General features: G+C 54.6%; 1 protein-coding gene and 2 long non-coding RNA genes across 19 annotated transcripts in view; 1 reads left to right on the top strand and 2 right to left on the bottom strand.

Moving 5' to 3' along the window:
• Nucleotides 1-27,400, top strand: part of ARVCF (ARVCF delta catenin family member) — a 58,704-nt gene that overhangs the window by 19,611 nt on the left and 11,693 nt on the right. For 7 of the 15 annotated variants that reach the window (XM_078341991.1, XM_078341985.1, XM_078341983.1 and 4 more), the window contains 2 exons: nucleotides 18,418-18,645; nucleotides 27,068-27,226. In XM_078341991.1, the coding sequence (XP_078198117.1) occupies nucleotides 18,436-18,645; nucleotides 27,068-27,226 (369 nt within the window). In that variant the 5' untranslated portion in view covers nucleotides 18,418-18,435. Of the gene's footprint in view, nucleotides 1-18,417; nucleotides 18,646-21,668; nucleotides 21,790-27,067; nucleotides 27,227-27,400 lie in introns of those variants that run through there. The other 8 variants (XM_035276951.3, XM_035276802.3, XM_078341997.1 and 5 more) reach the window with 2 other exon arrangements.
• On the bottom strand, nucleotides 1,172-8,904 carry LOC128929137 (uncharacterized). 3 transcript variants are annotated; one of them, XR_008475125.2, is made up of 3 exons: nucleotides 7,743-8,904; nucleotides 7,305-7,383; nucleotides 1,172-6,382 (listed from the first exon to the last, which is right to left on the bottom strand). It is a non-coding gene; the product is annotated as an uncharacterized LOC128929137 (long non-coding RNA). The 3 variants fall into 3 exon arrangements; XR_008475127.2 differs by having other exon boundaries at nucleotides 7,305-7,910; nucleotides 8,245-8,904; XR_008475124.2 differs by having other exon boundaries at nucleotides 7,305-8,388; nucleotides 8,487-8,904.
• LOC144578268 (uncharacterized) lies at nucleotides 16,984-22,288 on the bottom strand. The gene is made up of 3 exons (XR_013523735.1): nucleotides 21,387-22,288; nucleotides 20,255-20,621; nucleotides 16,984-18,039 (listed from the first exon to the last, which is right to left on the bottom strand). It is a non-coding gene; the product is annotated as an uncharacterized LOC144578268 (long non-coding RNA).

Raw genomic sequence — 27,400 nt, 5'->3', positions numbered from 1 at the left:
GAAGGTTTGGATTTTTGTAGATCTTCACTCAGGCGGAGGCCTGAGAGCACAGCAGGGAACTTGACAGTGTGATCCTGGGCTCACAGGTTAATTTTCTGTATCTTCTTCTAGTCCTGTCCTCTCTGAACAATGTCTGTTGAAAATTCCTCCATTTCTGGCTTGTGAAAGGTAGTCAGTGATAGGTACAATTTTTATTCCCTTATGTTTTCTTAGTCATTTCAATGGGAATTTTTGTTTGGAGCGTAGTTTACTCATATTCATTCTTTATTGTTTGATAATTAAACGATTTAAGGCTATGAATTTACCTCTGAGTACAATTCTGGCTATAACCCATATATTTTAAGGTGTGATGAGGGAGTGTATTTTTTCACTGTTTCAAAACAGCCAATTCTATATTCTTAAATTTTTATTTTTATTTTTAAATTTTTTTCAGACAGGGTCTCACTCTGTCACCCAAGCTGGAGTTCAGTAGCATGATTACAGCTGACTGCATCCTTGACCTCCCAGGCCCCAGTAATCCTCCTACCTCAGCTTCCCAACTAGCTAGAACTACAGGTGTGTACCACCATGCTTGGCTGAATTTTGTTTTTTTTGTACAGACATGGTTGTGCCATGTTGCCCAGGTTGGTCTCGAACTTCTGGGCCCCAGCAATCCACCTGCCTTGGCCTTTCAAAGTGCTGAGATTACAGGTATAAGCCACCATGCCTAGTCTTAAATTTTTACCTTTGATATACTATTTATTTAAAAGGGTATTATGCGCTGGGTGTGGTGGCTCACACCTGTAATCCAAGCACCTTGGAGGCCAAGGCGGGCGGATCACCTGAGGTCGGGAGTTCAAGACCAGCCTGACCAACATGGTGAAACCCCGACTTTAAAAAAAAAAAATAATAAGGCCGGGCGCTGTGGCTCACGCCTGTAATCCCAGCACTTTGGGAGGCCGAGGCGGGTGGATCACTAGGTCACGAGATCGAGACCATCCTGGTCAACATGGTGAAACCATGTTTAGTCTCTACTAAAAATACAAAAAATTAGCTGGGCAGAGTGGCGCGTGCCTGTAATCCCAGCTACTCAGGAGGCGGAGGTTGCAGTGAGCCGAGATCGCGCCATTGCACTCCAGCCTGGGTAACAAGAGTGAAACTCCGTCTCCAAATAAATAAATAAATAAATAATAAAAATAAAAGGGTATTATGCAATTTCTTATTATGTGACGGGACCTCTTTTTTAATTTTAATTATGGTGGAATACACATAACATAAAATCTACTATGTTAGCCATTTCAAGTGTACAATTCAGTAGCGTTGTTGGTTTACATTGCTGTACAACTATTTTCAGAACTTATTTTTATTCTTAGAAAACACAGAAACTCTGTACCCTTTAGAAAACTCCCATTTGCCCTTTTCTTGAGCTGCTTCTACTTTTCCTATTATTTGACTGCTTTAGATGCCTTATATGAATAGAATCTCACAGTATCTGCCTTTTTGTGACTGGCCCATTTCACTTAGCATAATGAGAATAGCATGTAAGAATTTTCTTATTCTTTTTTTTTTTTGAGATGGCGTTTTACTCTTGTGACCCAGGCTGGAGTGCAATGGCGCGATCTCGGCTCACCGCAACCTCCGCCTCCTGGGTTCAGGCAATTCTCCTGCCTCAGCCTCCCGAGTAGCTGGGACTACAGGCACGCGCCACCACGCCCAGCTAATTTTTTGTGTTTTTAGTAGAGACGGGGTTTCACCATGTCGACCAGGATGGTCTCGATCTCTTGACCTCGTGATCCACCCGCCTCGGCCTCCCAAAGTGCTGGGATTACAGGCGTGAGCCACCGCGTCCGGCCGGATTTTCTTATTCTTTTAGGCTGCAGGATATTCCATTGTGTGTCTGTATCACATTTCGTTTATCCGTTCATCCACTGGTGCACATTTGGGTTGCTTCCCCTTTTTGGCTGCTGTGAACATGGTTGTGCACATATCTCTTTGAGACCTTGCTTTCAATTCCTTTAGATACATAACATAATTTTCTGATTGCTGGACCATGTGGTAATTCTATTTTTAACTTTTTGAGGAAGTGCCATACTGATCTTACATTCCCAGCAGCAGTGCATGAGGGTCTTAATTAGTCCATTTCCTGGCCAACGCTCTTTTCCTTTTTTTTTTGGAATAGCCATCCTAAAGGGTGTAAGGTGATATTTCATTGAAGTTTTGTTGTGCACTTCTCTAACGATTAGAAATGTTGAGCAAATTTTTAACATACTTCTTGGCCATTTTTATATCTTCTTTGGAGAAATGTCAGTTCAACTCTACCCATTTTTAAATTGAATTATTTGTTTTTTTGCTGTTGTTAAGTTTTGGGAGTTCTTTACATATTCTGGGTATGAATTCCTTATCAGATATATGATTTACAAATCTGTTCTCCCACTGTGGGGTTGTTTTTTCACTGTATTGATCGTGTCCTTTGTTGAACAGGCATTTCAAATTTGGATGTAGTCTAATTTATTTTTACTTCTGTTGCCTCTGTTTTTGGTGTCTTATCCAAGATATTGCCAAATCCAATGTCATGAAGACTTTGCCCTGTATTTTCTTCTAAGAGTTTTATAGTTTGAGGCTTATGTTTAGATCTTTCATCTATTTCAAGTTAATTTTTATATATAAAATAAGGGAAGGGACTGCGTTCATTCATTTACATGTGTGTATCCAGTTCCATCATTTGGTGAAAAGACCATCATTTCCCCAGTGAATGGTCTTGGCACCTTTGTTGAGGGTCATTTGACCATATTCTTGAGAGATTGTTTCTGAGCTCTGTATTCTATTCCATTGGTCTATGTGTCTGTCTTTATGTTAATATCACACTGTTTTAATTACTATAGTTTTGTAGTAAGTTTTGAAATCAGGAAGTGTGAGTCCTTAAACTTTGTTCTTTTTCCAGATTGTTTTGGCTCTTTGGGCTTCATATTTATTTATTTAAGGAGACGGGGTTTCACCATGTTGGCCAAGATGGTCTTGATCTCTTGACCTTGTGATCCACCTGCCTCAGCCTCGCAAAGTGCTGGGATTACAGACATGAGCCACTGTGCCCAGCTGGCTCTTTGGGCTTCTTAAAGATCAATATAAATCTTATGATAGATTTCTCTCTTTCTGCAAACAATGTCCAGATTATTTGTGTTTTGACAGATCTTGTTCTGTCATCTTGACTGGAATGCAGTGGTGTGACCCTAGCTTACTGTGGCCTTAAACCCCTGGGTTTAAGCAGGTATTTAGCCTCAGCCTCTGGGTAGCTAGGACTGCAGGTACTCACTGCTATGCCTGGCTGTCATTGGCATTTTATTTTATTTTATTTTATTTATTTATTATTTTTAGACGGAGTTTCGCTCTTGTTACCCAGGCTGGAGTGCAATGGCGCGATCTCGGCTCACCGCAACCTCCGCCTCCTGGGTTCAGGCAATTCTCCTACCTCAGCCTCCCGAGAAGCTGGGATTACAGGCATGCGCCACCATGCCCAGATAATTTTTTGTATTTTTAGTAGTGATGGGATTTCACCATGTTGATCAGGATGGTCTCGATCTCTTGACCTCGTGATCCACCCGCCTCGGCCTCCCACAGTGCTGGGATTACAGGCGTGAGCCACCGCCCGGCCTGTCATTGGCATTTTAGTAGGCATTGCAGTGAATCTGTTGATCCGTTTCAGTAGTATCATCACTGGAACAGTAGTAGATCTTCCCAACCATGAACATTGGATATCTTTCCACTGATTTAGGTCTTCTTTAATTTTTATTTGTAATATTTCATAGTTTTCAGTGTACAGATCTTCAGTTTCTTAAGTTTAGTGCTATGTATTCTATTCTTTTTAATGCTATTGTAAATGGAGTAGTTTTTTAAATTTCCCTTTTGTATTGTTCACTGTTCATATATAGAAATGCAACTGATTTCTGTATATTCATTTTCTATCCTGCACTTTTGCTTATTTCATATTTTATATCGAATAGAGTTTTTAAAAAATGCACGTGGAGTATTTAGGGTTTTATATATTATACAAGGGAAAGGAATACTAGACCACATGGAGTTTTTCGTTTTGCTTTGGTGTTTGGTGGTTGTTTAGCTTGCTTAGATTTTGTTTTGTGGTTCTTGGATTCATACCTAATCTGTTGGAGTCATCAGTCCAGAGATCCGTGAATTTCCTGAGCCAGTAAAAATGCTCCTGACGGGCAGCTGACAGAGGACTGCTACAGACAACTGGAGCTGCCTTTAATGCATTCAGAATCGCAGGCCCTTGCTGAAAAAATCAATTCCACACATCAGCAGCTGCTATTCCCTTCAGGGAATCTTTGTGCGCACGCTGAGGGCTTCTCACAACCTCATGGTGGTGGCAGCGCCCAAATTTGAATCCCAGCAGTGCAAGTACAGGATCCCTCGGGTTATCAAGGCCTCATGGACTCCTGAGTTGTTCTCTTCTTTTTTTTTTTTTTTTTTCCGAGACAGAGTCTCACTCCATTGCCCAGGCTGGACTGCAGTGGCACAATCTCAGCTCACTGCAATCTTGGCCTCCCAGGTTTAAGCAACTCCCCTATGCTGCTATGTTGGGCTAATTTTTTGTATTTTAGTAGAGATGGGATTTCATTATGTTTCAGAGGCTGGTCTTGAACTCCTGAGCTCAGGCAATTCGCCTGCCTTGGCCTCCCAAAGTGCTGGGATTACAGGGGTGAGGCACCGCGCCCAGCCTCTTTTGGTTCTTAAAAGTGCTTCTTTGGGTAGTCCAGAGCTCTAGGTGAGATAAATTTGCTGCCTCTGAAAACCCAAAAACCTCACCATAATTTTTCCTTATGGGATTTCAGAGCGAGGTTAACTTTTTAAAAGATCTCAAATAAAGAGGAGAGGCGTTTGTTTGTTTTAACAAAGCTGCCAGCTCTTCCTTATCGTAAAACAGTGTCTGAGCTGTGAGAGATGGGAGCCAGGCAGCAAGCGGCAGCGCGTTGAGGCTGACATTTACAGAGGGACCACACTCGGCCCCTGAAGGCCTGCGGACGGCCTGGAACAGAATGGCCCAGCCTTCAGTGTAGCCTGCAGGTCAGGGCTGGGCAGGCCTCCTCTCTATACCTCGAAGTGGACACAGCGCATTTAGGAGCCAGAGGAAATGAGACTCAATTGTAAAATCCAGAGATAGGCACAGCTTTGATTTCCTGGGCTTCTTTTCTGGACAGAAAGCTCACCCCCTAACTCACATTCCAGCCCCGATGCTGACAGCCCCACTGGGCGCGCTCCTGTTGAGGTGGTTTCTGTGGTTGGAAGAGCAGTGTCTGTCGGTTTCCCCTCTGGGAACTCCTGTCATGTGGAAGTTTGGCCCTGGGCTCTGTCTTCTGTGGCTCCCACCATCCTCTTGTCATCTCTCCCGTTTGCTGTTGGGGGGACTGTGTTAGTGTGCTCTCTCCAGCCTCACACTGCGTGTTTTCTGCAGTGTTCTGTCTGCTGTTTACTGCCTCTGCCCTGTTTTTCTTTAAGATCTCCATGGGATCCTCATTATTTATGGCAGCTCCTTTTCATTATGGTTTGTTTGCTCCCAGCTCAGTTGAACCTTCTAGGGCACATACCAGCTGTTTCCTAAGAAATGCACTAAATGTGACTGAGTGGGAGGCGGCTCCCCGAGTCCTCCTACGGTGGAAGCATCTTCCCTGGGCACTAGGGTGCTGTAAGTTGTGCTTATCCCTGCAGGTGGGTCTGTGCAAGCTTAGGGTCCACAGGCCCAGCCACTCCCACCTGTCCCAGAGGAACCTCATGGGATTAGAGGCAGGGGGTCCTGCAGACTGTGGTGTTAGGGACAGGCTTGACTTAGCCTGCGGGTTTCAGAGGGGTCTGCCTTGCCTGGTGTCCAAGACAGGAGTGGGGTCTACCAAGCATGCTGACCCTCACCAGGAGCCAAGATGTCTCCCACCCCGCAAAAAGGGCCTGTCAGGACTTCTAGAGGGGATAAGCAGCAGCCACGTGGGTGTGGACAAGTGTGCCTGCTGGTGTGTGTGCCCATGGGGCATCTCTGGGTCTCCGTGTGTGGTGTGCTTGTATGTGTGCGTGTGTGTGTCTTATTCACAGACAGTTTATTCACAATCTGTCACCAAATACCTTAGACGGAGTCCTTTATAAACAATAAAAACTGCCGGGTGCAGTGACTCATGCCTGTAATTCCATTTTGGGAGGCTGAGGTGGGTGGATCAGGTCACAAGTTCAAGACCAGCCTGACCAACATGGAGAAACCCTGTCTCTACTAAAAATACAACAAATTAGCCGAGTGTGGTGGTGCATGCCTGTAATCCCAGCTACTCAGGAGGCTGAGGCAGGAGAATCTCTTGAACCTGGGAGGCGGAGGTTGCAGTGAGCCAAGATCATGCCATTGCACTCTAGCCTGGGCAACAAGAGTGAAACTCTGTCTCAAAATAATAATAATAATAATAGAAACTCACTGCTCATGGTGCTGGAGGCTGAGAAGTCCAAGATCAAGGCACCACCAGATTCCATGTCTGGTGAGGGTTATTCATAGCTGGCCCCTTCAGTGTGTCCTCACATGGCCCCCAAGGGCCACTTTTATAAGGTCACATAAGGGCACTTATCACCTCCTAAAGGCCCTATCTCTTAATAATGTCAGATTGGAGATTAGGTTTTAAGGTGAATTTGGGCGGTACCAGTATTCACACCGTAGAAGTGTGGGTGGCTTTGAGGAGGGCCCCAAACTGTCAGCGCTTCCCTCTGCAGGGTTCCCACCTCTTTGTGTCGGGGACTGCATGCACAGTGCAGTCCTGAGGCTTTCCTGGTATGTGGGGTGGGAGCCAGATGGGAGGCTGCAGGGCCTGGAATCTGTCCTGGATGGGGTGGTGCAGCCCCCTGCCCAGCCCTCTGCGTTGCTTGCATATGAAAGGCGGGACTTTGCGCACTTGCTGGTGGTTGGTGCCTAGGCCTGTTGCCATGGGCACTCCAGGGTGGAGCTGGCTCCCAGCAGGGGAGGGGGGTGGGAGCGGCAAGGCCAGTGTCCAGCTCAGGCTCTGGGAGGGATGGGCTGTGCTTCAGGTGCCCTGGGAGCAGCCGGCACTGGCTAGAGGCCACACAGGACCCTGGGGCAAGGGCAGACCAAAGGGGATGTGGGACCTCCCTGCATATGATGGAGTGGCCTCTACTTCATGCTGGATCAAGATCTCGCACCACTGACCCCTCTGATGTGCTGGTGGGAAAAGGGCACAGTGAGGAGCACCTTTCCCAAGAGTCTTGGGACTTTCAGGGGACAGGCTGTTGTCCCCAAGGGATGGTAGTGTTGCCTCCTTCCTGAGGCTCACCTTTCAGAGCTGGGTCCTGGTTCTGCCCCTTCCAGTGCAGGGAAGATGATGGCTGGGAAAGTGACTTTATCCCCTTATTCTAGAAGGATGGGGGGATCCTTTGGAGGAGGCGCTGCGGTTTGCACCTGTCTTGTCTCTGGGCTTCATAGGCTGAAGCTGTCAGTGGTTCTGTCTCCAGCCTGAATCCCTCTCTCCCAGAACCTCATTCATCTAGTGGTCCCTCAGCCTCTTCAGTCTCACAGACCCCCATTGCACTCTCCCACTCATGGTCCCAGCCCTTCCCTCCAGCTGCCCAGGCCTGCCCTTATGGTCAGCCCAGACTTATTCTCACACCCACACCTTCCTGTGATCCATTCTGAACCACATGGCCTCCATCCACCACAGCAACCACCCTTTGGCCGCTCCCTGCCACAGCAGCTGGGGAGTCCCAGCCCCTACCTTTGTGCCCGCAGGTGTCAGCAGAGAGCCGGATACTAATGGGGAAGGCAGGGTGGTAGTGGTGTGGTGGGAGTCTCCGTGGGTGGTGCATGGAGTGCTTGCTGACCCAGGCACTGCTGTGTGGGGGTAGCCCCTTGGCCCCACTCCCTGGTACTCGGATAGATTTGCCTACAAAAGGATGGATCTCTCCTGGGGCTAGCACCGCCTCATGCTGCCACAGGGGGCCGATGACCCCCCCACCCCAGGGGCTTAGTTAGCAAAGCTGCTGCGGGTCAGACTGAGGTCACCTGGGGAGGGCCTCTGGGCAGGGTGCCCGAATGCAGGGAGCTGCCAGGTGCCTGGTCAGCAGCAGTCGGCTGGGTGGGCAGGGAACCTCAGGCCAGGACAGGAGGGGCTCTGGGGTGGGAGTCTGGGAAAATGTGGCCTGGCCTCCTCTGCCTTCCTGGCTGTGGGGCTGGAGCATGGCTAGGACAGCCATGCTGTCACTGTGTCAAGGACCTACATCATCCTCAGGGTTCAGTTTCCCCAGCCCCGGAACAAGGCAAGCCATGATGAGGTTACTTGTTATCCAACTGGCCTGTCCCAGAGTTGTGGCTGCAGCAAGGTCAGTGACATATTCCCCTGGACGGACACGTGAAGACGGAGGCTGAGGCCAGAGAAGTAAGAGGACAGTAAACTGAGTGGGGCCCAGATCCTGGGCCCGGCCTCTCAGCACACCTGGTGCCAGACCTCCCACTGTCTCACCTGCCATCTCATGGCCCCTGCCTGCCCTCCCACAGAGGACTTCCTGCCCCCGTCTCCCACCAGGCACTGTTTCTGCAGCCGGCCTGGGTGTTTCCTGACTGGTGGGAGCTCCCCAGCCGGTGCCATTTTCCATTTATCTAAGCAGACTGTGTTCTTGGTCAAAACAACGGGTGAGGAAGTGGGAACCCCCCAAGCCCCTGCGGAGAGGCTCCCCAGTGCTGTCTCTGCCCAGCCTGACCTCCCGGGCTGTCCAGCTCATCCACCCAGAGACCATTCTTGGTGGGCAGCTGGGGCGGGCAGCACCAGGTCCCAGTCCCTAACCACAAGGCTCTCCTATCTCAGCTTCCTTGGCTCCACAACCTGAGATGAGGGCTGGGCTGGGGGGCCCTGCTTTACCCCCCAGGGGCCCTTTGGCCATAGGCTCCCAGGGGCTGCACCCCCACCTCCCCTCAAAGGGGCTTTGTGTTGCCACAAAGAGGCTCTGTCCCTCGGGAGAAGCCTGGGCGTTGCCATGGCGATAGAGGGGCTGGGAAGAAGGGGTCTACCCACTGTCTTGGGGCAGGGAGGGACAGGCGTTGCAGGCAGAGGGCCCTGTGCCCTCAGGCCGGTGGCCAGAGTAGCAACTGCTGCACCTGCCCTCTGAGGCCCCTTGCCTGCTGGACAGCTGTGCCCTACAGTGCCTCAGAGGGGCCGTAGGGTGTGGTAGGGCAGAGCTCCCAGGCACTGCCTGTCTGCCTCTGATTCCAGCCTAGCTGTGAGCCCTGTCAGTTCCCTCCTCAGGGATGCTTTGGTCCTTATGCCCACCCCAGAGCACAGAGGACCGGGCTCAGCTCTATGTCTGGGGCCTGTAACACCCCCCACCTCTATGTCTGGGGCCTGTAACACCTGTGCTCTCTGATGCAGGGGTCTGAGCCACATGGGATCTTGCGGAGTGCCCACTCTGGGAGGCCGTGGAGGCAATGGGCCAGCTATAGCCACAGGTGCCTGGCCCACTCAGTGGGGCACCACACCCCTCCACACCCCTACTTCATGTTCATCATTGGGGGTGGATTGAGTGGGCCAAGGGGAGAGGGGAAAGGACGCTGTGCTGGCAGCCCCTGCAGCTCTCTCCCTGGAGCTCCCCAGCCTTTGAGCCCTTGGTGGTGCCCTGGGCGGTCTGCAGCAGGGAGCCCAGAGAAGGTGGCCCCTCACTGCCAGTACTCCCTGGCTTGGAGTCTGCCACTGTAGGGGACAGCTGCCACCCCCTGCTGCAGCTGTAGCTGGAGCCTGGGTCAGTCACAGGAAGGGTATTGGGGGCTGCTCCGAATTGGGACCTGAAGGACTCCTTTCCACCCCATCCCATGTGTCCTCACGGAGAGGCAGTTCTCAGGAGACCAAGGAGATTTATAGGATGCTGCTGGTGGCACAGGGAGCAGGGTCTGTGACCTGCCAGGATGCTGCTGATGGCAGAGGGAGCAGGGTCTGTGACCTGCCAGGATGCTGCTGATGGCAGAGGGAGCAGGGTCTGTGACCTGCCAGGATGCTGCTGATGGCAGAGGGAGCAGGGTCTGTGACCTGCCAGGATGCTGCTGATGGCAGAGGGAGCAGGGTCTGTGACCTGCCAGGATGCTGCTGATGGCAGAGGGAGCAGGGTCTGTGACCTGCTGGATGGGAATCTTAAGCCCAGACTTTTCATCCAGCAGTGGCTCCCTGTGGTTCATGCCTCCTATAGAGAAGGGACAGTTGCTGGGACACTCACCTGCCCTGCCTGGTCACCTGTCCTGTCCTGCCTGCAATCACTGGGCTTATTCTGCCTCTGACAGTCCCTAGAACCAGCCCTTGCCCAACCTTAGGCTGCCCAGCTTTCTGGCCCCCAGCAGTGTCCCTGCCTTGACTGGACCCTCAGCTTCCGTATTAGCCCCAGACAGCCCCTGGTCCCCCCTGGACCTCCCATCCAGCAGGCCCCCTGTGGCTGACCAGCGCCGCTTTGGTCCTGGCACCCTTGGCCTTGGGCACTGCTTTAGTGCAGGGCAGGAGCCCAGTGGGAAGAGGCCCTTTCTGAGTATTCTCCCTGGACACGGGAGTTGTCCCCTCACGTGATCAGCGGGTGCCGCTGAGTGACTGTGTGGACAACTGGGGAGCTGAAGGCGGTCACTGAGAAGCCATCTCTGTCCCTCTACCCATCCCTCTGATGGCGTCTCATTCAGCCTGGCCTGCCGCTTCTGCTGAGGAAATCAAATTTCCAGACTGAATCTGATTATGGCTCTCTGACAATGGACACCGCCCTGGTCCCTGGGGGGATTAGTCCCTGACCTCTGCTCTCATTTGCCTGGCTGGTAGGGAGGGTGTTTGGTTTGTCCATTTTCTACTGAGGTTCTGATTATGCCAGCAGCCTGTGCTTCGAGAAGTGGCACACGGGCAGGACTGTGGGGCTCTGGAGCAGCCTGTGAGAGCACCTAATGGGTTGAGGATGTCACTTTGTTGTTGGGTGTTACAAATACTTGATTCCAGCATGTCGACTGTCTTGATTTTCTTTGTGGCTGCTGCTTCTATTATGGAAAATTACAAATGCACAGAAGTGGAACCTAGTGTGATGGGTCCCACACGCCCCACGCCAGGCTCACGGAGCTGGAGTCACGGTCTAGGAGTAACACTGGCACCTGTCAGTTCATCAAAACGCTCACTACATGTGTTGCTGTAAATGGTATCAGTTCTTTAAAAAACATGACCACACTGTGTGACCCTTTTTTTTTTTTGGATATACGGAAAGTTTCATTCTCACAAAGTAATGCTTGTACATCTTTCCGTGAGGGTTCCTTCTGCTGCTTAGAGGCTGAGAACCATTGTTCCCAGCCCAGGCACCCTGGGCCCAACACAGACTGCAAGGGACTGTGGTCCTCACCTTGGCACAGATGGACATGGACTCCACCCTGTGAACCCCACACCCCAGGCCCCAAGCTCTGGCCCTGTCCCAGCCTGGGAACAGTGCCCGGGCAGTGGGGTTGGCCAGAAATTACCCGCAAGGCTTTGGGCACCATCTGACCACAGTAGCGGCAACAGGGTAAAGAGGGGGCCCCCACAAGGCCTGGCCAGCTGGGGTGGGGAGCAAGTCTTTACACTGGCAGCTCCCAGGATGTCCTCCCAGGCAGAAGGCGGTTGCTGGGCCTGGGTCCAATTCCTGCCAGCCCACTCTGGCATCATTTCCTCCTCGTTGGGGTGGGGGGAAGGGGGAGGGGTTATGGGAGGAGTCTCAGTGGTCACCAGTCCCCTCTCTCCCCTCACGGGGGCCAGCACAGCCCTGGGTGTGCTCTGGTAGACAGCTGGCAAGGGGTCAGGATGGGAGCCAGGCCCTGCCTGCCACCCTTCGCTGGCCTGACCCTTCGGAAATTCCTCTAATTCCTCAACCCACGTTGGACTCAGGCCCCATAATTTCATTTTCCGGAGCAAGGCTCTGGCTTGACTCCTGAGGAGGAATGTCTGGGTCGGCAAGAAGACGTCAAATGTCAGTTTTGGTTTCAGGGAAAGGATTTAGCTTCTGCCCTCAGGTTCCTCACCATGCTTTTGTGTTCCTGACAGTGCATGTTGACCGTGGTTTGCCCCAGAGGGCTTGGGGGCTGGGGCTTTCTCCACTTAATGGGGTTCCAGCACTTTCTTCCTGCCCAGTGGCCCCCACACAGCCCACCCACCCTTCCATTCATGCATCCCACTCTGTTTTCTCCTTCATCCACTCCTCCATCCACCTAGCCTTCAGCATCCCATCTGCCCACCCTCCTACACATTATTCCACCACCGTTTTGTTCCTCCAACACCACCCACATGCCACCTTCCCATCCAATTAGCCACCATTCACCCGTCCTCCCATTTCCCCTCATTTTCTTATATAACCATCTACCAACATCCTGTCTACACACTCGTTCACTCACTCAGTTACACCCCCTTCTACCTGGCCTCCTCCCATCCCTCCAGCTACCCACCCATGAATCTACTATTCATCGATCCATTCATTCATCTATAAACCCATCCAATCATCCATCTAACTGTCCACCCTTCTATCACTTCACCCACCTGCCCATCCATTCCCACCTGCCCATCCATTCACCCATTTGTCTATCCATATCCCACCTTCCCCATCTGTCCATCTGTCTGTCCATCCTCCACCATTTCCCCACCCACCCATCCATCCATTGCTCAGTCCATCCCCCACCATCCCCCATCTATCAGTTCATCTCTGTCCATCCCTCATCATCCCCCCACCCACTTACCCATCCATCCATTCATCTATGTTATTCTCTACCATCCCCCAACCAGTCCTCCATCCACTCACCTATGTATCCATCCTCCACCATCCCCCCACACCCATCTATCCATTCATCTATATGTCCATCTTCTACCATCCCCCATCCCCCCACCCACCCATCATCCATCCATTGATCTATATGTCCATCCTCCACTATTCCCCACCCACTCGTTCATCCATTCATCTATAGGTTCATCTTCTACCATCCCCCATCCCCCCACCCATCCCTCCATTCATCTGTGTTTATCCTCTGTCATCCCTTCACTCACCCATCCATCCATGTTTATCCTCCATCATCCCTTCACTCACCCATCCCTCCATTCATCTATATGTTTATCCTCCATCATCCCTTTACTCATCCATCCCTCCATTCATCTGTTTATCCTCCATCATCCCTTCACTCATCCATCCCTCCATTCATCTATATGTTTATCCTCCATCATCCCTTCACTCACCCATCCCTCCATTCATCTATATGTTTATCCTCCATCATCCCTTCACTCATCCATCCCTCCATTCATCTATATGTTTATCCTCCATCATCCCTTCACTCACCCATCCCTCCATTCATCTATATGTTTATCCTCCATCATCCCTTCACTCACCCATCCCTCCATTCATCTATGTTTATCCTCCATCATCCCTTCACTCACCCATCCCTCCATTCATCTATATGTTTATCCTCCATCATCCCTTCACTCACCCATCCCTCCATTCATCTATATGTTTATCCTCCATCATCCCTTCACTCACCCATCCCTCCATTCATCTATGTTTATCCTCCATCATCCCTTCACTCACCCATCCCTCCATTCATCTATGTTTATCCTCCATCATCCCTTCACTTACCCATCCCTCCATTCATCTATATGTTTATCCTCCATCATCCCTTCACTCACCCATCCCTCCATTCATCTCTGTTTATCCTCCATCATCCCTTCACTCATCCATCCCTCCATTCATCTCTGTTTATCCTCCATCATCCCTTCACTCACCCATCTCTCCATTCATCTATATGTTTATCCTCTACTCTCCCTTCACTCACCCATCCCTCCATTCATCTATATGTTTATCCTCCATCATCCCTTCACTCATCCATCCCTCCATTCATCTCTGTTTATCCTCCATCATCCCTTCACTCATCCATCCCTCCATTCATCTATGTTTATCCTCCATCATCCCTTCACTCACCCATCCCTCCATTCATCTATGTTTATCCTCCATCATCCCTTCACTCACCCATCCCTCCATTCATCTCTGTTTATCCTCCATCATCCCTTCACTCACCCATCCCTCCATTCATCTATATGTTTATCCTCCATCATCCCTTCACTTACCCATCCCTCCATTCATCTATATGTTTATCCTCCATCATCCCTTCACTCACCCATCCCTCCATTCATCTATATGTTTATCCTCCATCATCCCTTCACTCACCCATCCCTCCATTCATCTCTGTTTATCCTCCATCATCCCTTCACTCACCCATCCCTCCATTCATCTCTGTTTATCCTCCATCATCCCTTCACTCACCCATCCCTCCATTCATCTCTGTTTATCCTCCATCATCCCTTCACTCACCCATCCCTCCATTCATCTCTGTTTATCCTCCATCATCCCTTCACTCACCCATCCCTCCATTCATCTCTGTTTATCCTCCATCATCCTTTCACTCACCCATCCCTCCATTCATCTCTGTTTATCCTCCATCATCCCTTCACTCACCCATCCCTCCATTCATCTCTGTTTATCCTCCATCATCCCTTCACTCACCCATCCCTCCATTCATCTGTTTATCCTCCATCATCCCTTCACTCACCCATCCCTCTATTCATCTGTTTATCCTCCATCATCCCTTCAATCATCTATCCCTCCATTCATCTATGTTTATCCTCCATCATCCCTTCAATCACCCATCCCTCCATTCATCTATATGTTTATCCTCTACTCTCCCTTCACTCACCCATCCCTCCATTCATCTATATGTTTATCCTCCATCATCCCTTCACTCACCCATCCCTCCATTCATCTATGTTTATCCTCCATCATCCCTTCAATCACCCATCCCTCCATTCATCTATATGTTTATCCTCTACTCTCCCTTCACTCATCCATCCCTCCATTCATCTATATGTTTATCCTCCATCATCCCTTCACTCACCCATCCCTCCATTCATCTATATGTTTATCCTCTACTCTCCCTTCACTCACCCATCCCTCCATTTGTTTATATGTTTATCCTCCATCATCCCTTCACTCACCCATCCCTCTATTCATCTCTGTTTATCCTCCATCATCCCTTCACTCACCCATCCCTCCATTCATCTATATGTTTATCCTCTACTCTCCCTTCACTCACCCATCCCTCCATTCATCTCTGTTTATCCTCCATCATCCCTTCAATCATCCATCCCTCCATTCATCTATATGTTTATCCTCTACTCTCCCTTCACTCACCCATCCCTCCATTTGTTTACATGTTTATCCTCCATCATCCCTTCACTCACCCATCCCTCCATTCATCTCTGTTTATCCTGCACCATCCCTTCACTCACCCATCTATCCATTAATCTATATGTCCATCTCCCACCATCCCCCACCCACCCATCCATTCATTCATCTATGTGTTCATCTTCTACCATCCCCCCAATGTATCCATTCATCTGTCTGTGTATCCCGCACTATCCCCCATTTATCCATTAATCTCTGTCCCTTCCCCACCATCCCCCCCACCTATCCAGCCATCTGTCCATCCCTCTGTCCATCCTCCACCACTGCCCCAGCTGTATGGTGTGCTCTGCATTTGCCCTGGGGGATGTCCTGAGCTGACAGGTCATGGCCTTGGCACCTCAGTTGTCTTGAGGGCAGCCCAGGATATGCTCCAGGCAGAGCATGGAAGGCCCAGACCCACTCCTCTGACATGGTGGCCTCTGGCCTATGACAGGAAACCTTATGGATGCAGGGGGTCCTGGCCAGAACCAGAGGGCAGCTTTTCAGATGATAACTCAAAATGCCATTTTTATATTAAAACAATAACTATGTGATGTCAAGGAAGGAAGAACGCGCATGGCTTCTTAAAATCGATGGGGCCTGAGCGGACGCTGGGCAGGGTGGGCACCAGACTTGCTTTTGCTAGAGCCCAGGAGGGTGGCAAGGGCAGGCCAGGAAGTGGGGGTGCTGCAGGGACCCTGGCTGTCCTCTCCAGCCAATGCCACCTCGGCCTCTCCTCACCTGGGAAGGGCCCAACGTTGCCTGTCGGGCGGACCTTTCATGCTCCCCCACCTAAAACACAGCAACCAGCTTCATGCTCAATTTAGAGGAGGCCACTTCTTGTCAAACTTGCCAGACCCAGGAGCTTACTTAGAAGCAAGGCAAGAATGACACTGTGCAGGCCTGGGCACAGGCCGGGCATCGAGGTCTCTGCTCTCCTGCGTGTGGCTGCTGGACTCCCTTCCCCAACACTGGCCAGTGTTTCCAGATGTCTCCAGGGAGACACATGGTCATTTTTCCCTAGTCAAGCCAAGCTGGGCAATGAGAAGGTCAGTGTGGGCTTTGGTCACCTTCCCACTGTGGTCTTGGAGTTCTGAGCCCCCAGCCAGAGCCAGCCGGCCTCCTTTAGGGTGGGTGTCTTTAGACCCCAGAGGGGCTTAGGTCAGGGAAGCTGTCTGCAGGGTCTGCAGCCCAGGCCTGGTCCTGCTAGATGGGGGATAGGGTGTGTGATGTAGGCAAGGGTCCGAGTCTCTGCACAGGGAGGGAAGTGAACCACCCCAGGTCCACAAGGCCAACGGCTACCCTGTGGTCCCAGTTTTTGCCATCCAGGGCAGTGTCCCATTCCCTTCTGCCCCTTGATTCCAAGGTTTGGCTGAGATGGGCTGGTGCTTGCAGCCAGGACTGGGCTGAGGGCTGAGTGACATGGCCCCTGCCCCCCACCCCAACCCTCCCAGGAAGAAGACCCTTCCATTCCCACCTCGGGCCCAGCATGGTTCAGTTCATACGTGCACAAGGCCCTGCTATGTTGGTGGGTCTGGGGCCCAGGGGCGGACAGCGTCAGGTGTGTAGAGGAGAGCTGTATGACCCCACTCTGGGTGTGCAGTGCTGTTTATCCCTCTATGCCATGGTGGCTGGAGTGCCAGTCTGCACCTCAGTCCCAGGTGGCATCCCCCAGCTCTCCCCGCATTCTTCCATTCTGTGGCTGGCTTAAAACAGCTCCTCCACTCATGCTGGCTTCCTTGAAAGGTCGTGTTGACAGTTTTCCTTTGTGGGACAGGTGCTGGGGAAATGGAGAGCAGCTGGGGGCCTGCACTGGTCTCTCACCCTCGCTGGGCCTATTTCCCTATCTTGTTGGTGGCTTGGGGCTCCACAGTGTCTCTTCACCTATGAGGTGCACCCATGTCCCTGCACCGTGTCACGGGTCCAGCCGCTACTGGCACAGCTGAGCCCAGTGCTGCTCTTCTTCTTGGGGTCTCTGTCCTTGAAGCTGGCTCCATCCAGACCAGTAAGCAGCGGTGCTGACTCTCTGAGGATGTCACCCGCAGTGCATGTCCTCCCCATGCAGGGCCCTATATTGGTGCAGGGGCAAGGCACGCAGCGGAGCCAGCCTCAGTGGGCTGGCAGGATCTGCCTGGGCACTGGGCCATGCTCACTGCGCTCTGGGCAGTGTGGCCTCGTGGCCATGCCCTGCCCACTGCCTTGAGCCTGGGTCTGAGCTCCGAATACTTGTCCTGCTTCTTTTTTACCCATGAAAAACAAACATGCTGGGCAGCCAGGGAGCAAGCCGGGAGGGAAAGTGCTGGTTTGTTGCTGCAGCTGCCAAGCCCTTGCAGCCCCCGCCTGCTCCTGGGGCCCTGAGGCCTTGAGGGGCAGTATTTGGCTGGGCCAAGCAGTCCTGATCCCACCCTGTGCCTGGCCTCAGACACCTGGGCTCCCTCTTCTGCATGAAGTGTCACACACACAGCCACTTCCAGGCTCAGGGTCTCTAACTTCGTGTAGTCTCAGCCAGAACCTCAGCCAGGCTTGTCCTTAGTTTTTACTCTGTCATGTGTAGCAGGCACCACCCTTGTTCCTGGCCGGTGTGGCTGTGAGTGGAGACTGGACTGGTGGTCCAGTGTTGCCGGTAGCTCTGAGGCTGTGGTCACCTTGCGCCTGCCTCGGGGTCCTGGGCACCTGCAGCTTCTCACTCCCTGCTTCCTGGGCACACTGGCTGTGCCATAACAGCTGTGTGGCTGCAGATGGTCCCCCACCCTTTCTGGGCCTCTGTGAGACAGGAGTGGTGTGGCCCTGTGAAATAAAGGGTGAGCTGGCATGTGCTGTGGGCAGTAGAGGGCCTGAGAGGTAGGGAGCTCTCATCATACCAGCTCTCTCTGCCCTTCCCAGCGGGCTCCAAGCCTCCCATGGCCCATGGTTCTGCTAGGCCTGGCAGGAAGCAGAGGAGCCAGGTCAGAGTCCCATGACCCATGGGAAGTGAGCTGGCTGCTTCCGTCCAGCCTCGGATTAATGGCTTTTAATTTAGAATTTAATCAATGCACTTCCCTCTAGAGGGCTGGATGCTCTGGTCTGGGAGTGAGTTGTATGGTCTGAGTGGGGTGGGCAGGGGCCCATGATGGCCTTGCCAGGCTGCTGCCCCACCCCACTGAGCTTGCTCTGCTTTGCCTGCAGCTGGCGGGCGCCCTGGTCATGGAGGACTGCAATGTGCACTCGGCCGCCAGCATCCTGGCCTCGGTGAAGGAGCAGGAGGCCCGCTTCGAGAGGCTGACACGGGCGCTGGAGCAGGAACGGCGCCATGTTGCCCTGCAGCTGGAGCGTGCCCAGCAGCCTGGCATGGTCAGTGGTGGCGTGGGCGGTGGGCAGCCCCTGCCAATGGCCTGGCAACAGCTGGTCCTCCAGGTAATAGCCTAGTGACTTGGGAAGGGTGAAAATTGCCAAGTGGGAAAACAATTAGGGGGTCCTGGCGGACCACAAACCAGCGTGCAGTTGCTTATTGCAAGATTTGCTAGGACGCTTGGGGAGGAAATGAAAATGAGATCCCATGGCGGGCTGAAAGTCCCACTTGGGTATGCTAAGCATCGTGTGAAGAGTAGGCAGGACACTGCCTGACACTCAGAACAGCACCCTCCACTGAGCCCTCAGGCCCAGGCAGCTGGATAGGGGGTCTGTTCTGGGCAGCTCATTGGTCTGCCTACAGACACAGAGGGGTTTGCCTGCACCATGCCTAACCCTGCCACGGTGTTCACTGCACGCACTGGTGGGTCAGCCTCAGGAGGAGGCTGTAGCAAGGCCCAGAGCTCTGCTGAAACCTGGAGGCTGACCTGGGAGCCTGATTTTCTCTGCTGGCCATTATCCTCAGACTGGGCTCAGGCCCCTGCTCAGCTCCAGGAGGTATAGAGCCCTCTGTGTTTCATGGCCAGGCTCTAAGAACTCTAAAGTTGGGGTGCTCAGTGAGCAGTTAGACCATTGGGACACCCCACTCTCAGCACCCCGGTGCTCTAACCTGTAGATAGAACAGCAAGAGCCACTGGCTTGGGGTGGGGAGGCCCGACAAGGACATGCAAGGAGACCTGGGATGTGGTGTGATTGTCAGTTCTTGTTACTGACTGAAGCCTCGCGCAGTGGGGAGTCAGGGTGGGGCTGCCCCAGCAGCCACAGGGAAAGGGGCCCCTCCTCACCACCCAGCTTAGAAGCTGGGGCAGTTTCCTCGTGCTGTGACTTCTGGGTTCTTCACATAGTGACCCTAGAGGGCTCTCCCAGCAGAGTTCCGTCTCCCTGGCTCAGCTCCCTGCCCTGCTAAACCTGGCAGCCAGACCTTCCCCCAGCACACTCCCAGCACCTGCACCCCCACCTGCCCTTCTTTAGTCCTGCTGGGCTCTGACTCTATGGCACACACCACCCAGCTGGGCCTTGGGTCAGCCTGGCCCTTCTTGTCTAGAGAGAAAGGGAGCAAATGCTGGCCTCTGCTGAGGCGGCCCCATGGGCTCTTCTCACCTGGCTGGGCACATGGGGCTCATAACCATCATCCCTTATTAGGCCAAGGGACCTGGGGTTGGTGACTATTCCCTGAGTCTTCAAGTTTGGGGAAGCAGAACGCTGGGCCCAGCCGGGCCACATGGGGACAGTGGAAGCCAGTGACCCAGAGGCTGCCTCTCAGGCGCCAGTGTGCTTGGTCCAGCCCTCCCAGACCGGAACAGCCCTCAGACAGCCAGTGTGGGAGGATCCAAAGCACCCTGGAGGGAAGATGTTCCCACAGCCTGGAGCTACCCTGACCTCCTCAAGCAAAAGACTTCAAGACCTCATGCCACTGCCCCTCTACCTACCACCCCTGCCCCTAATGCCCCACCTTCCACCCCTGCCCTTGATTTTCTCAGGCTGGGATTGAAGAGAGCATGTGTTACCAGGGCTGCAGCTCAACTGTCTGGGCTGATGGTATAGGGGAGGCAGGGCCACATTGGGCTGGCCAGGTTCCCAGATTGATCTCGGTAGAAAGTGCCTAGCGATTTACCTGCTGAGCAACAGGGTCAGAGCCCCTGCTTAAGCCAGGGCAATGGCAAGACAGGTAGCTGGGGGCTGAAGCTGGGAAGCCAGGCCAGGGGGAGTGCTGCTGCCTGGTCCTGGCTACTGCCCTTCATCCTCCAGCAGGAAGGGGCCCCTCCTCTAGACAGCCAGCTGAAGCAGGGCTGACGCCCACCCAGTGGGGTGGGGTTCCATCAGGGAACTTCCCTTGGGCTCATCTGAGGTAGGTAGGTGACTGGGGTACCAGCAGCTGGTGCAGTTGAAATGGAGCCAGCTTAAAGATAAGATGTGGGCATGTTTCTGGTGCAGTGTCTGGTCCTCTGGGCTCTGCTACGGGGGCTCCAGGCAGGCCTGCCCTAGATAGAAGATGCAGGGGTTCGAGTTTGGCCAGTGGTAGGGTAGCTCACCCCCCTGCAGGTGGGGAACTGATGCTCTCAAGGGCACATGGTGAGCATCTAGAATCTTGAGCATGCTAGCCAAGTAGTTTCCATACAGCACTCAGGGCAGCAGGGAGTGGTCCCTGAGGGGGACCACTGAAGGGTCTGCAGAGAAGCCCGTGGGAGACCCGGGTCTGAGCCCTTTCTCTGCCAGACCCACTGAGCTTCCCTGGGCTGGTACCAGCTCATTCCATCTCAGAACCCGTTTTCCGGTTTGTGATACTGGAGCCATTGGCTTGGCCTTGGTGCAGTTTGAGGAGAAGATAGCCCCAGCCCCACCCCTCCCCTCCCCTGTTTTCACAGCAGCAGAGCCAGATTCCCTAGGGTGTGGCCCACATCGAGGCCTGCCTGGGAAAGGAATGGGGGTGCACTCGGGGCTTCTGTGCCTCAATAGGGAAAACCCAAGACACAAAGTAGGGGTCCCCTCTGAGCTCTGTGGGGACAGTTCTTCCCAGGCCCATTCCAAGTGGCGGCTGGGCAGAAGCATGAGGGGGGATCTGAGAGACTGGAGGGATCTTGCAGCGCTGTGACTGCTGTCCCATCGGCCCCCATTTCATGGCAGGTAAAACTGAGTCAGCCAGGTTTGTGCCCATGAGGGAGGCCCTGCACTCTGTCTATCGCAGCATAGACATCTGCCCTACCAGAACTGTTTCCCCTTCTGCAGGCGGAGTAAAGTGTGCTCACCAACCGAGGCCTGGGAAGGACTTGGCCAGTCATTCGGCGGGAAAATGACACCCCTGCCCCAGGGAGGGGGAGGGATCAGAAGCCCAGGCCCGCGGGCGGGGCCACGGGGGTCGGGGGACAGGGGGCGACCAGGGGCTAGAGGGCCCGGACCTGCCCCTCTGGGGGGCGGGACCTCACCACGCCCTACCTGCCCCTGCCACGCCCCACCTGGGCGCGGCCCCGCCCGATTGGCTGCTCGCCGTGACCGCCGCCAGATCCGCCCCCGTAGGGAGCGAGTCCGCCGAGCCTGAGCCCGAGCGGCCGAGGCGCCGGAGCCGAGCCGAGCCCGGTCTAGCCGCCGCTGCACCCCGCTGCTGGCCAGCGCCCCCAGAGCTCCGGCCCGATGCCGGCCGAACTCAGACAGGTTGGAGGGAAGTTGGCTTGGGGGGACCCTGACCCGGGGTCAGAGGCGGAGGGCGGGGCGCCGGCCTGCCCGGCAAGACCCGCTTTTGTTTCGCGGAGCCGCCGGCCTGAGGCGGCTATTGTCTGGCGCTCCTGGCTGGGCTGCGTCAGGCTGGGGGGCCAGGGCCGGGCGGGTGGCGGTGTGAGCGCGGTGTCCCCGGGTGTGCGGGAGGGGCCGCGGAGTCTCTGGAGCCTGTCCCCAGGGGCTGGGGGCCGGGACCGCTGGCAGTTTGACCCTTCGCTTGGAGCTGGCCGGGAGCCGGTGGGCGCTTCTCGGCTAGTGCCCAGGACAGGTGCCTGGGGACCCGGGTGGGGGGCCAGGACCTTCCTGGGCAGCTTCTGTCTATGCAGGAGGGAGGCTGAGTCTAGAGAAGGAAGCCCGGGTAGGCCTTCTGGTCCCTGAGGGGCTTCCTATTCTCCCCTCCACACCCCCTACGCGGGCTCTGACTCCCAGGACCTGCAAAGGAGCTTCCGGAGCTTTAATGGAAGTTCTCTCTGCCTCCAAGGCGCACGTGATGGGAGGGGTGGAGACAGGCCCTGCCCACCTATTGATGCTGGAGGGGATCTCCAGGGAAAACCGGGGTCCTCCCCCTCTCAGCTTTGAAGTGATGGGGGGGCATAGGCAATCTGCCTCCTGCTCAGAGCAGTGTGGGTTTGGTAACAGGCAGGGAAACTGAGGCTGAGCAGAGAAAAGACCAGCCAGGATCATCTGTGGTAGTAGGCAGGTTTCCCACACACCTATCCACCTGGGCAGCCAGGCCCCTGCCTGTCATACAGCCCTGGTGTGGCCCCCAGGGTCTGGCTTTCAGAGATGGAGGGACCAGTTTTTAGGAAATTCATGGTCACACTGTGTCTTATGACCCTGAGCTAAGCTTGGGGAAGCTAAGGTGGATGACAGCCCTGCTCTCCAACCCCAAGTTTGCTCCCCCAGCTTGGCTTTTTGGCTCCTCTGCCTGGCGCTACGCCGTGGCAGGTGCATTACTGTGGGGGGGGTCGAGTTCCAGGTCCTGGAGACTGGTCAGAGGCTGTGGTACCAAGGGAGAGGGTGTTTTGTGGTGGCCAAGGGCTTGCTACCTGGTGGGAGATGCCAGCCTGGCTTGTCCTGGACTCTACCTGGGAGGGCCATGCTGGGGATGGAGAAGCGTCATTCATTCATCCATCTGGCAGCAGCCACCTCGTGCCCTCTGGGAGCCTGGCCCTCAGGTGTGGGATCCAGGTATGCAATCCCACCATAACTCATTCCCGGTGTATGTGCTAGCCAGGCCTTGGATAGGGGAGGTTCCTGCCCCTGCAGTCTGTTCTTCAGGACACAGAGTGTGGTTTTGCATCTGTGGTCTGGCAGTTCGGATGGATAAGTGCTATGGGACCCCGACCCAGTCCCCTGACCTCCAGCAGCCCCTCTGTGTGTTGGTCTGATCTTGCTTTTCTGCTCCCTGTGTTCCTTGCATTTTGCCACAAAGGTGTGACTGGTGCTACCCAGCATGTCCCAGGCCCCAGCCCCTTCTGTCCTTCCCACCTCCTTGTGAAGAAGCTGAGCTCCAGGTGCATGATGGCGTGTAGAGCCCCTATGCTTGGCTCAGCGCTGTGCTCCCAGGATGCTCTTGTGAGCAGGGATAGGAGGTTACCTTCCTGGTCACTCTGGCCCCTCCCACAGCCCAAGGGAAACCCCAGGCCGTTTTCGGGCTAGTCCTGGGGGCCCCAGACCTGGTGCACCAGAGATTGAAGAGCCAAGGGAGGGATGAGTGCTGGGAGGCTGGGCAGGGACAAGGATGGGGCCCCAGCTGGTTAGGGGGTATGAGAGATGACTGATAGGATGCAGCCTGTGGGGTTGGATGTGAGGTAGGGTGTCCAGGATGCAGCCCATATCTAGGGTGCAGACGGGAACAGCCCAGAGTTGGGTCTGAGGCAGAGGCTGTGTGGGGCTGTGGGGCTGTGGGGCCAGGGTCCCTGAGCGTGGGCCAGCCTGGGCAGGTGCATGTCAGACATGGACACTGGGGCCAGATGGGGATCCAGGGACTGCAGCCACCTCCTCTGTTGAGAGTCAGCCCACCCATTCCACAGCCCCACCCTAAAGATGTTACAGAGACTTGAGCTGCCAGATAGCTATGGGCCTAACTACTCTACACCCCAGTTTCCCCATCTGGCAGTGAGCTCTGAGACTCCCAGAGTGGATGCTGGGGAGGTGATCAGTGGAGTTGGTGGCCCCTGTCCCTGTGTGTTGAGAGTTTGTGAGGCCCTGTGTGGATAAAGGTCTGGATACACAGGTGGAGGGTGGGAGGATGTGTGCTCACGAGTGTGCCTCTGGAAACAGTGGGCACCGTGCCCGTGGGGTGCTATTAGAGTACACAGGTTGATGTGCTCGGCCTCTGCGGGGCTGGGTACTCACACATGTGCGTACATGTATGTGTCTCTGTCGGAGGGGGTCGCGTACATGCATGTGTGTGTGCCCAGCCATGTGTGTACATGCATGTGTCTCTGTCGGAGGGGTCACGTACATGCATGTGTGTGTGCCCAGCCATGTGTGTACATGCATGTGTCTCTGTCGGAGGGGTCACGTACATGCATGTGTGTGTGCCCAGCCATGTGTGTACATGCATGTGTCTCTGTCGGAGGGGTCACGTACATGCCTGTGTGTGCCCAGCCATGTGTGTACGTGCATGTGTCTCTGTCGGAGGGGTCGTGTACATGCATGTGTCTCTGTCGGAGGGGTCACGTACATGCATGTGTGTGCCCAGCCATGTGTGTACATGCATGTGTCTCTGTCGGAGGGGTCGTGTACATGCATGTGTCTCTGTTGAAGGGGTCGCGTACATGCATGTGCGTGCCCAGTCCTGTGTCTCGGGGGCCGGGCTTTCCTGTGATCACTGGCTGACTCATGCTCCCGCCACCCGGGTGAAGTCATCACTTGTTTTTAGCTCCCTGAGGTCATTTGCCATCAGGGACTCTTGGGGCCTTGGGATCCTGCTGCCGTGCTGCTAGGCTGGGGCTGGCGGGTGATCCTGCAGGGTTGCAGGTCTTGCTGAGGGGGCCTGGCTCTCCTAGACCACCCCAGCTCTGCACTGTCAGACCCTTACATAACCGTGGTGGGAGGGATAAGCTGGGCCTCAGAGTGGCATCGAGGTCCTGAGATATCCTCCCTTCTTCTCCCCCTTCCCCCTGCACCTAGCTAGGAAGTAGGGGGCTCCTCTCTCAGTCTTTAATATATGTAAATATATGCATATATGAGGGGCCATATCACTCTGACAGAATATCCTGTGTAACGTTCCCTTAGTCTTGCTTCATACCCTCCTCACCCCATCGTCAGAACTGCAGCCGCTCAGTGCCTGGCCCCCTGCTTAGACTCTGACGAGTCCCCACAGGGCCCAGCAGAGAAAGCTCAGGGCCTAACGCACATTTCCCAGATATAGACGGGGCAGCTCAGCCCCAGTAGTGATGGGCCACACAAGCCTTCTGCTCCAGAGCAGTCCCAGCTCCCCAGTGCCTTTGGAAAGAGCCCAACCTGCCTTGCCTGGCAGCGTGCCAGTTGTCCCCACTCTGGGCCTCATCTATTTCTTTTTCCCAGGGGAAAGAGGTCCCCTCTTCCTAGCCAGGTCCCCAGGAGGCATTCCACCTACATCTCAAGACTGAGGGCGAGATCAGGCCCAAAGGCTTCCTTGCCAGATTGCCTTATCTGGGGGTGCCTGAAATCCCATTTGCACTGTGAAGTTCTAGGTAAATCCTCTCCCCCTGCCAGGTCTCAGTTTCCCCATCTGTAAAGTTACGTATCATCCTCCCAAGGTCCTGCCCCTGGGAGAGGGGCAAGTGCCTTCTATGGCCACCTCTTTATTCTGTCAGTGAACCTGAGGGGTACACCTGTCCTAATGTGTTGGTACAGGCCCCTTCCTGGACACCTGCACTGCATACATTCAGGGGTCAAGTATTCTCCCAGGATAGGACCCTGACCTGGGGAGGCTTTCCAGCCCATGGGCTTTTGCAGGCAGGTCCTGAGGGCAGCCCTGAGCATGTTGCCTGGCTTACTTCCCAGGCCCAAGGATGGGCAGAGTCTGCCTCTGGAGCTTGGCAGAGCTTGGTGTCTGTGCAGGCCCCAGGGGGCCCAGGCAAGGGACCCATTGTGCAGGGTCCAGGGGCCTAGGCCACAGAGTGGGGCCTGTCCTCCTGCTGACCCTGCCCTAGCTGCCTGGGAATGTGCTCCCCCTCACCCACCCACCAGGGCTTGGGTTTCCATCCTGGCTGGATGCCAAACCCCGGATGTTGGTGCCGTGTGGCCCTAGGGCCAGGCACCTGTGCAGGCAGAGGCCAAGGCAGGCTGTGGGTCTCAGGTCCTCAGAGCCACTCAGTGCGGTAGGGGTTGGGCCTGGCTCTGATGTGGGCCAGCCTAGTCTCTCTGAGCCTCAGTTTCCCCACTGTCAAGTCCAGCCTGCGGGTTGAAGAGTCTCAGTCCAGAGCTGTCTTGCCTAGAATTCCAGTGTCATCACCCCACACATGATGGTGGCAAGGGGACCCATAGGCTCAAATCGACTGTCTGGTCTCATCCGATGCCCAGAGTCTCAGTTACTGGGGGCGGCAGCCACTGGGCCAAGGTAGGGCCAGGCTGTGCCTCTGCAACACTCAGGAATGTTTGGGCTGGAAGGAGTAAGGATATATTAGTGTTCCAGGTGCATGGGTGTTCTGGGAGCTGGGTATTTCTGTCCCTTGATGGTATCTGGCTGGCCTCGGTGGCAGGAACCTTAGCCCCCACAAGGCTTCTATTCTCAAGGTTTCTGGGGCAAGTGAGGGAGGAGGCCCTAGGACACCGTGAGGTCCCAGCTCTAGGGGTGGTGGATGACATCCGGGAGGCATCCTGCAGGTAGGTCTCACTGGTGCCTTCTGGGGCCTGGAGGAACCTGTGGTAGCTGGGCCTTGCGACTTGTGGTGAGGGGGATGACTTCACTCCTAGGGTCTGTGGCCTTATCTGCCAACTCAGCCTGAGGAAGCATGGGATGGGGGCCAGCCTCAGAGTCCCCCCAGGATGGGGTGCTAGGGCAGGCTTGGCACCTCGATGTTCAGAGGGCAAGAACTTGTTGCTGTCCTTGCCAGCTTGGGCCAGGACAGGCCCTGGGATGGGTGGGTTCAGGACCAGGAGGAAGGCACCCTGGTGTGCTGGCTGGCACGAGCCGAGGCATAGCTGCTGTGTATGGGCACCTGCACTGCAGGGACAACTGAGCAGCAGGCCTGCCCACCAGTGCCCCTCCTCACCCCAGGAGCAGAGCCCAGGCAGCCAGGCCTCACTGGCCACGATGCCAGAGGCGCCTGATGTGCTGGAGGAGACAGTGACGGTGGAGGAGGATCCTGGCACACCCACATCCCATGTGTCTGTTGTCACATCCGAAGATGGCACGACCCGGCGCACCGAGACCAAGGTATGGCCTGGCCCAGGCGGTGGGTGGGAGAGCAGGCCAGGCCACAGCAGCTGTCCTGCCTGCAGAGTGGACATGGAAGCTTGCCACCTGGGGCCTCTCATTGCTCGAGTGGGAAATTGTGGCGAGCCAGGCCCCAGCAGGGCAGTTTCCAGGCCTCTCGGGTTGCCCCACCCA

This window comes from Callithrix jacchus, chromosome 1, assembly GCF_049354715.1.
Source record: "Callithrix jacchus isolate 240 chromosome 1, calJac240_pri, whole genome shotgun sequence".
NCBI classification, from domain to species: domain Eukaryota; kingdom Metazoa; phylum Chordata; class Mammalia; order Primates; family Cebidae; genus Callithrix; species Callithrix jacchus.
The sequence above is the reverse complement of the archived record's forward strand: the minus strand, read 5'-3'. Positions and strand labels throughout refer to the sequence as shown.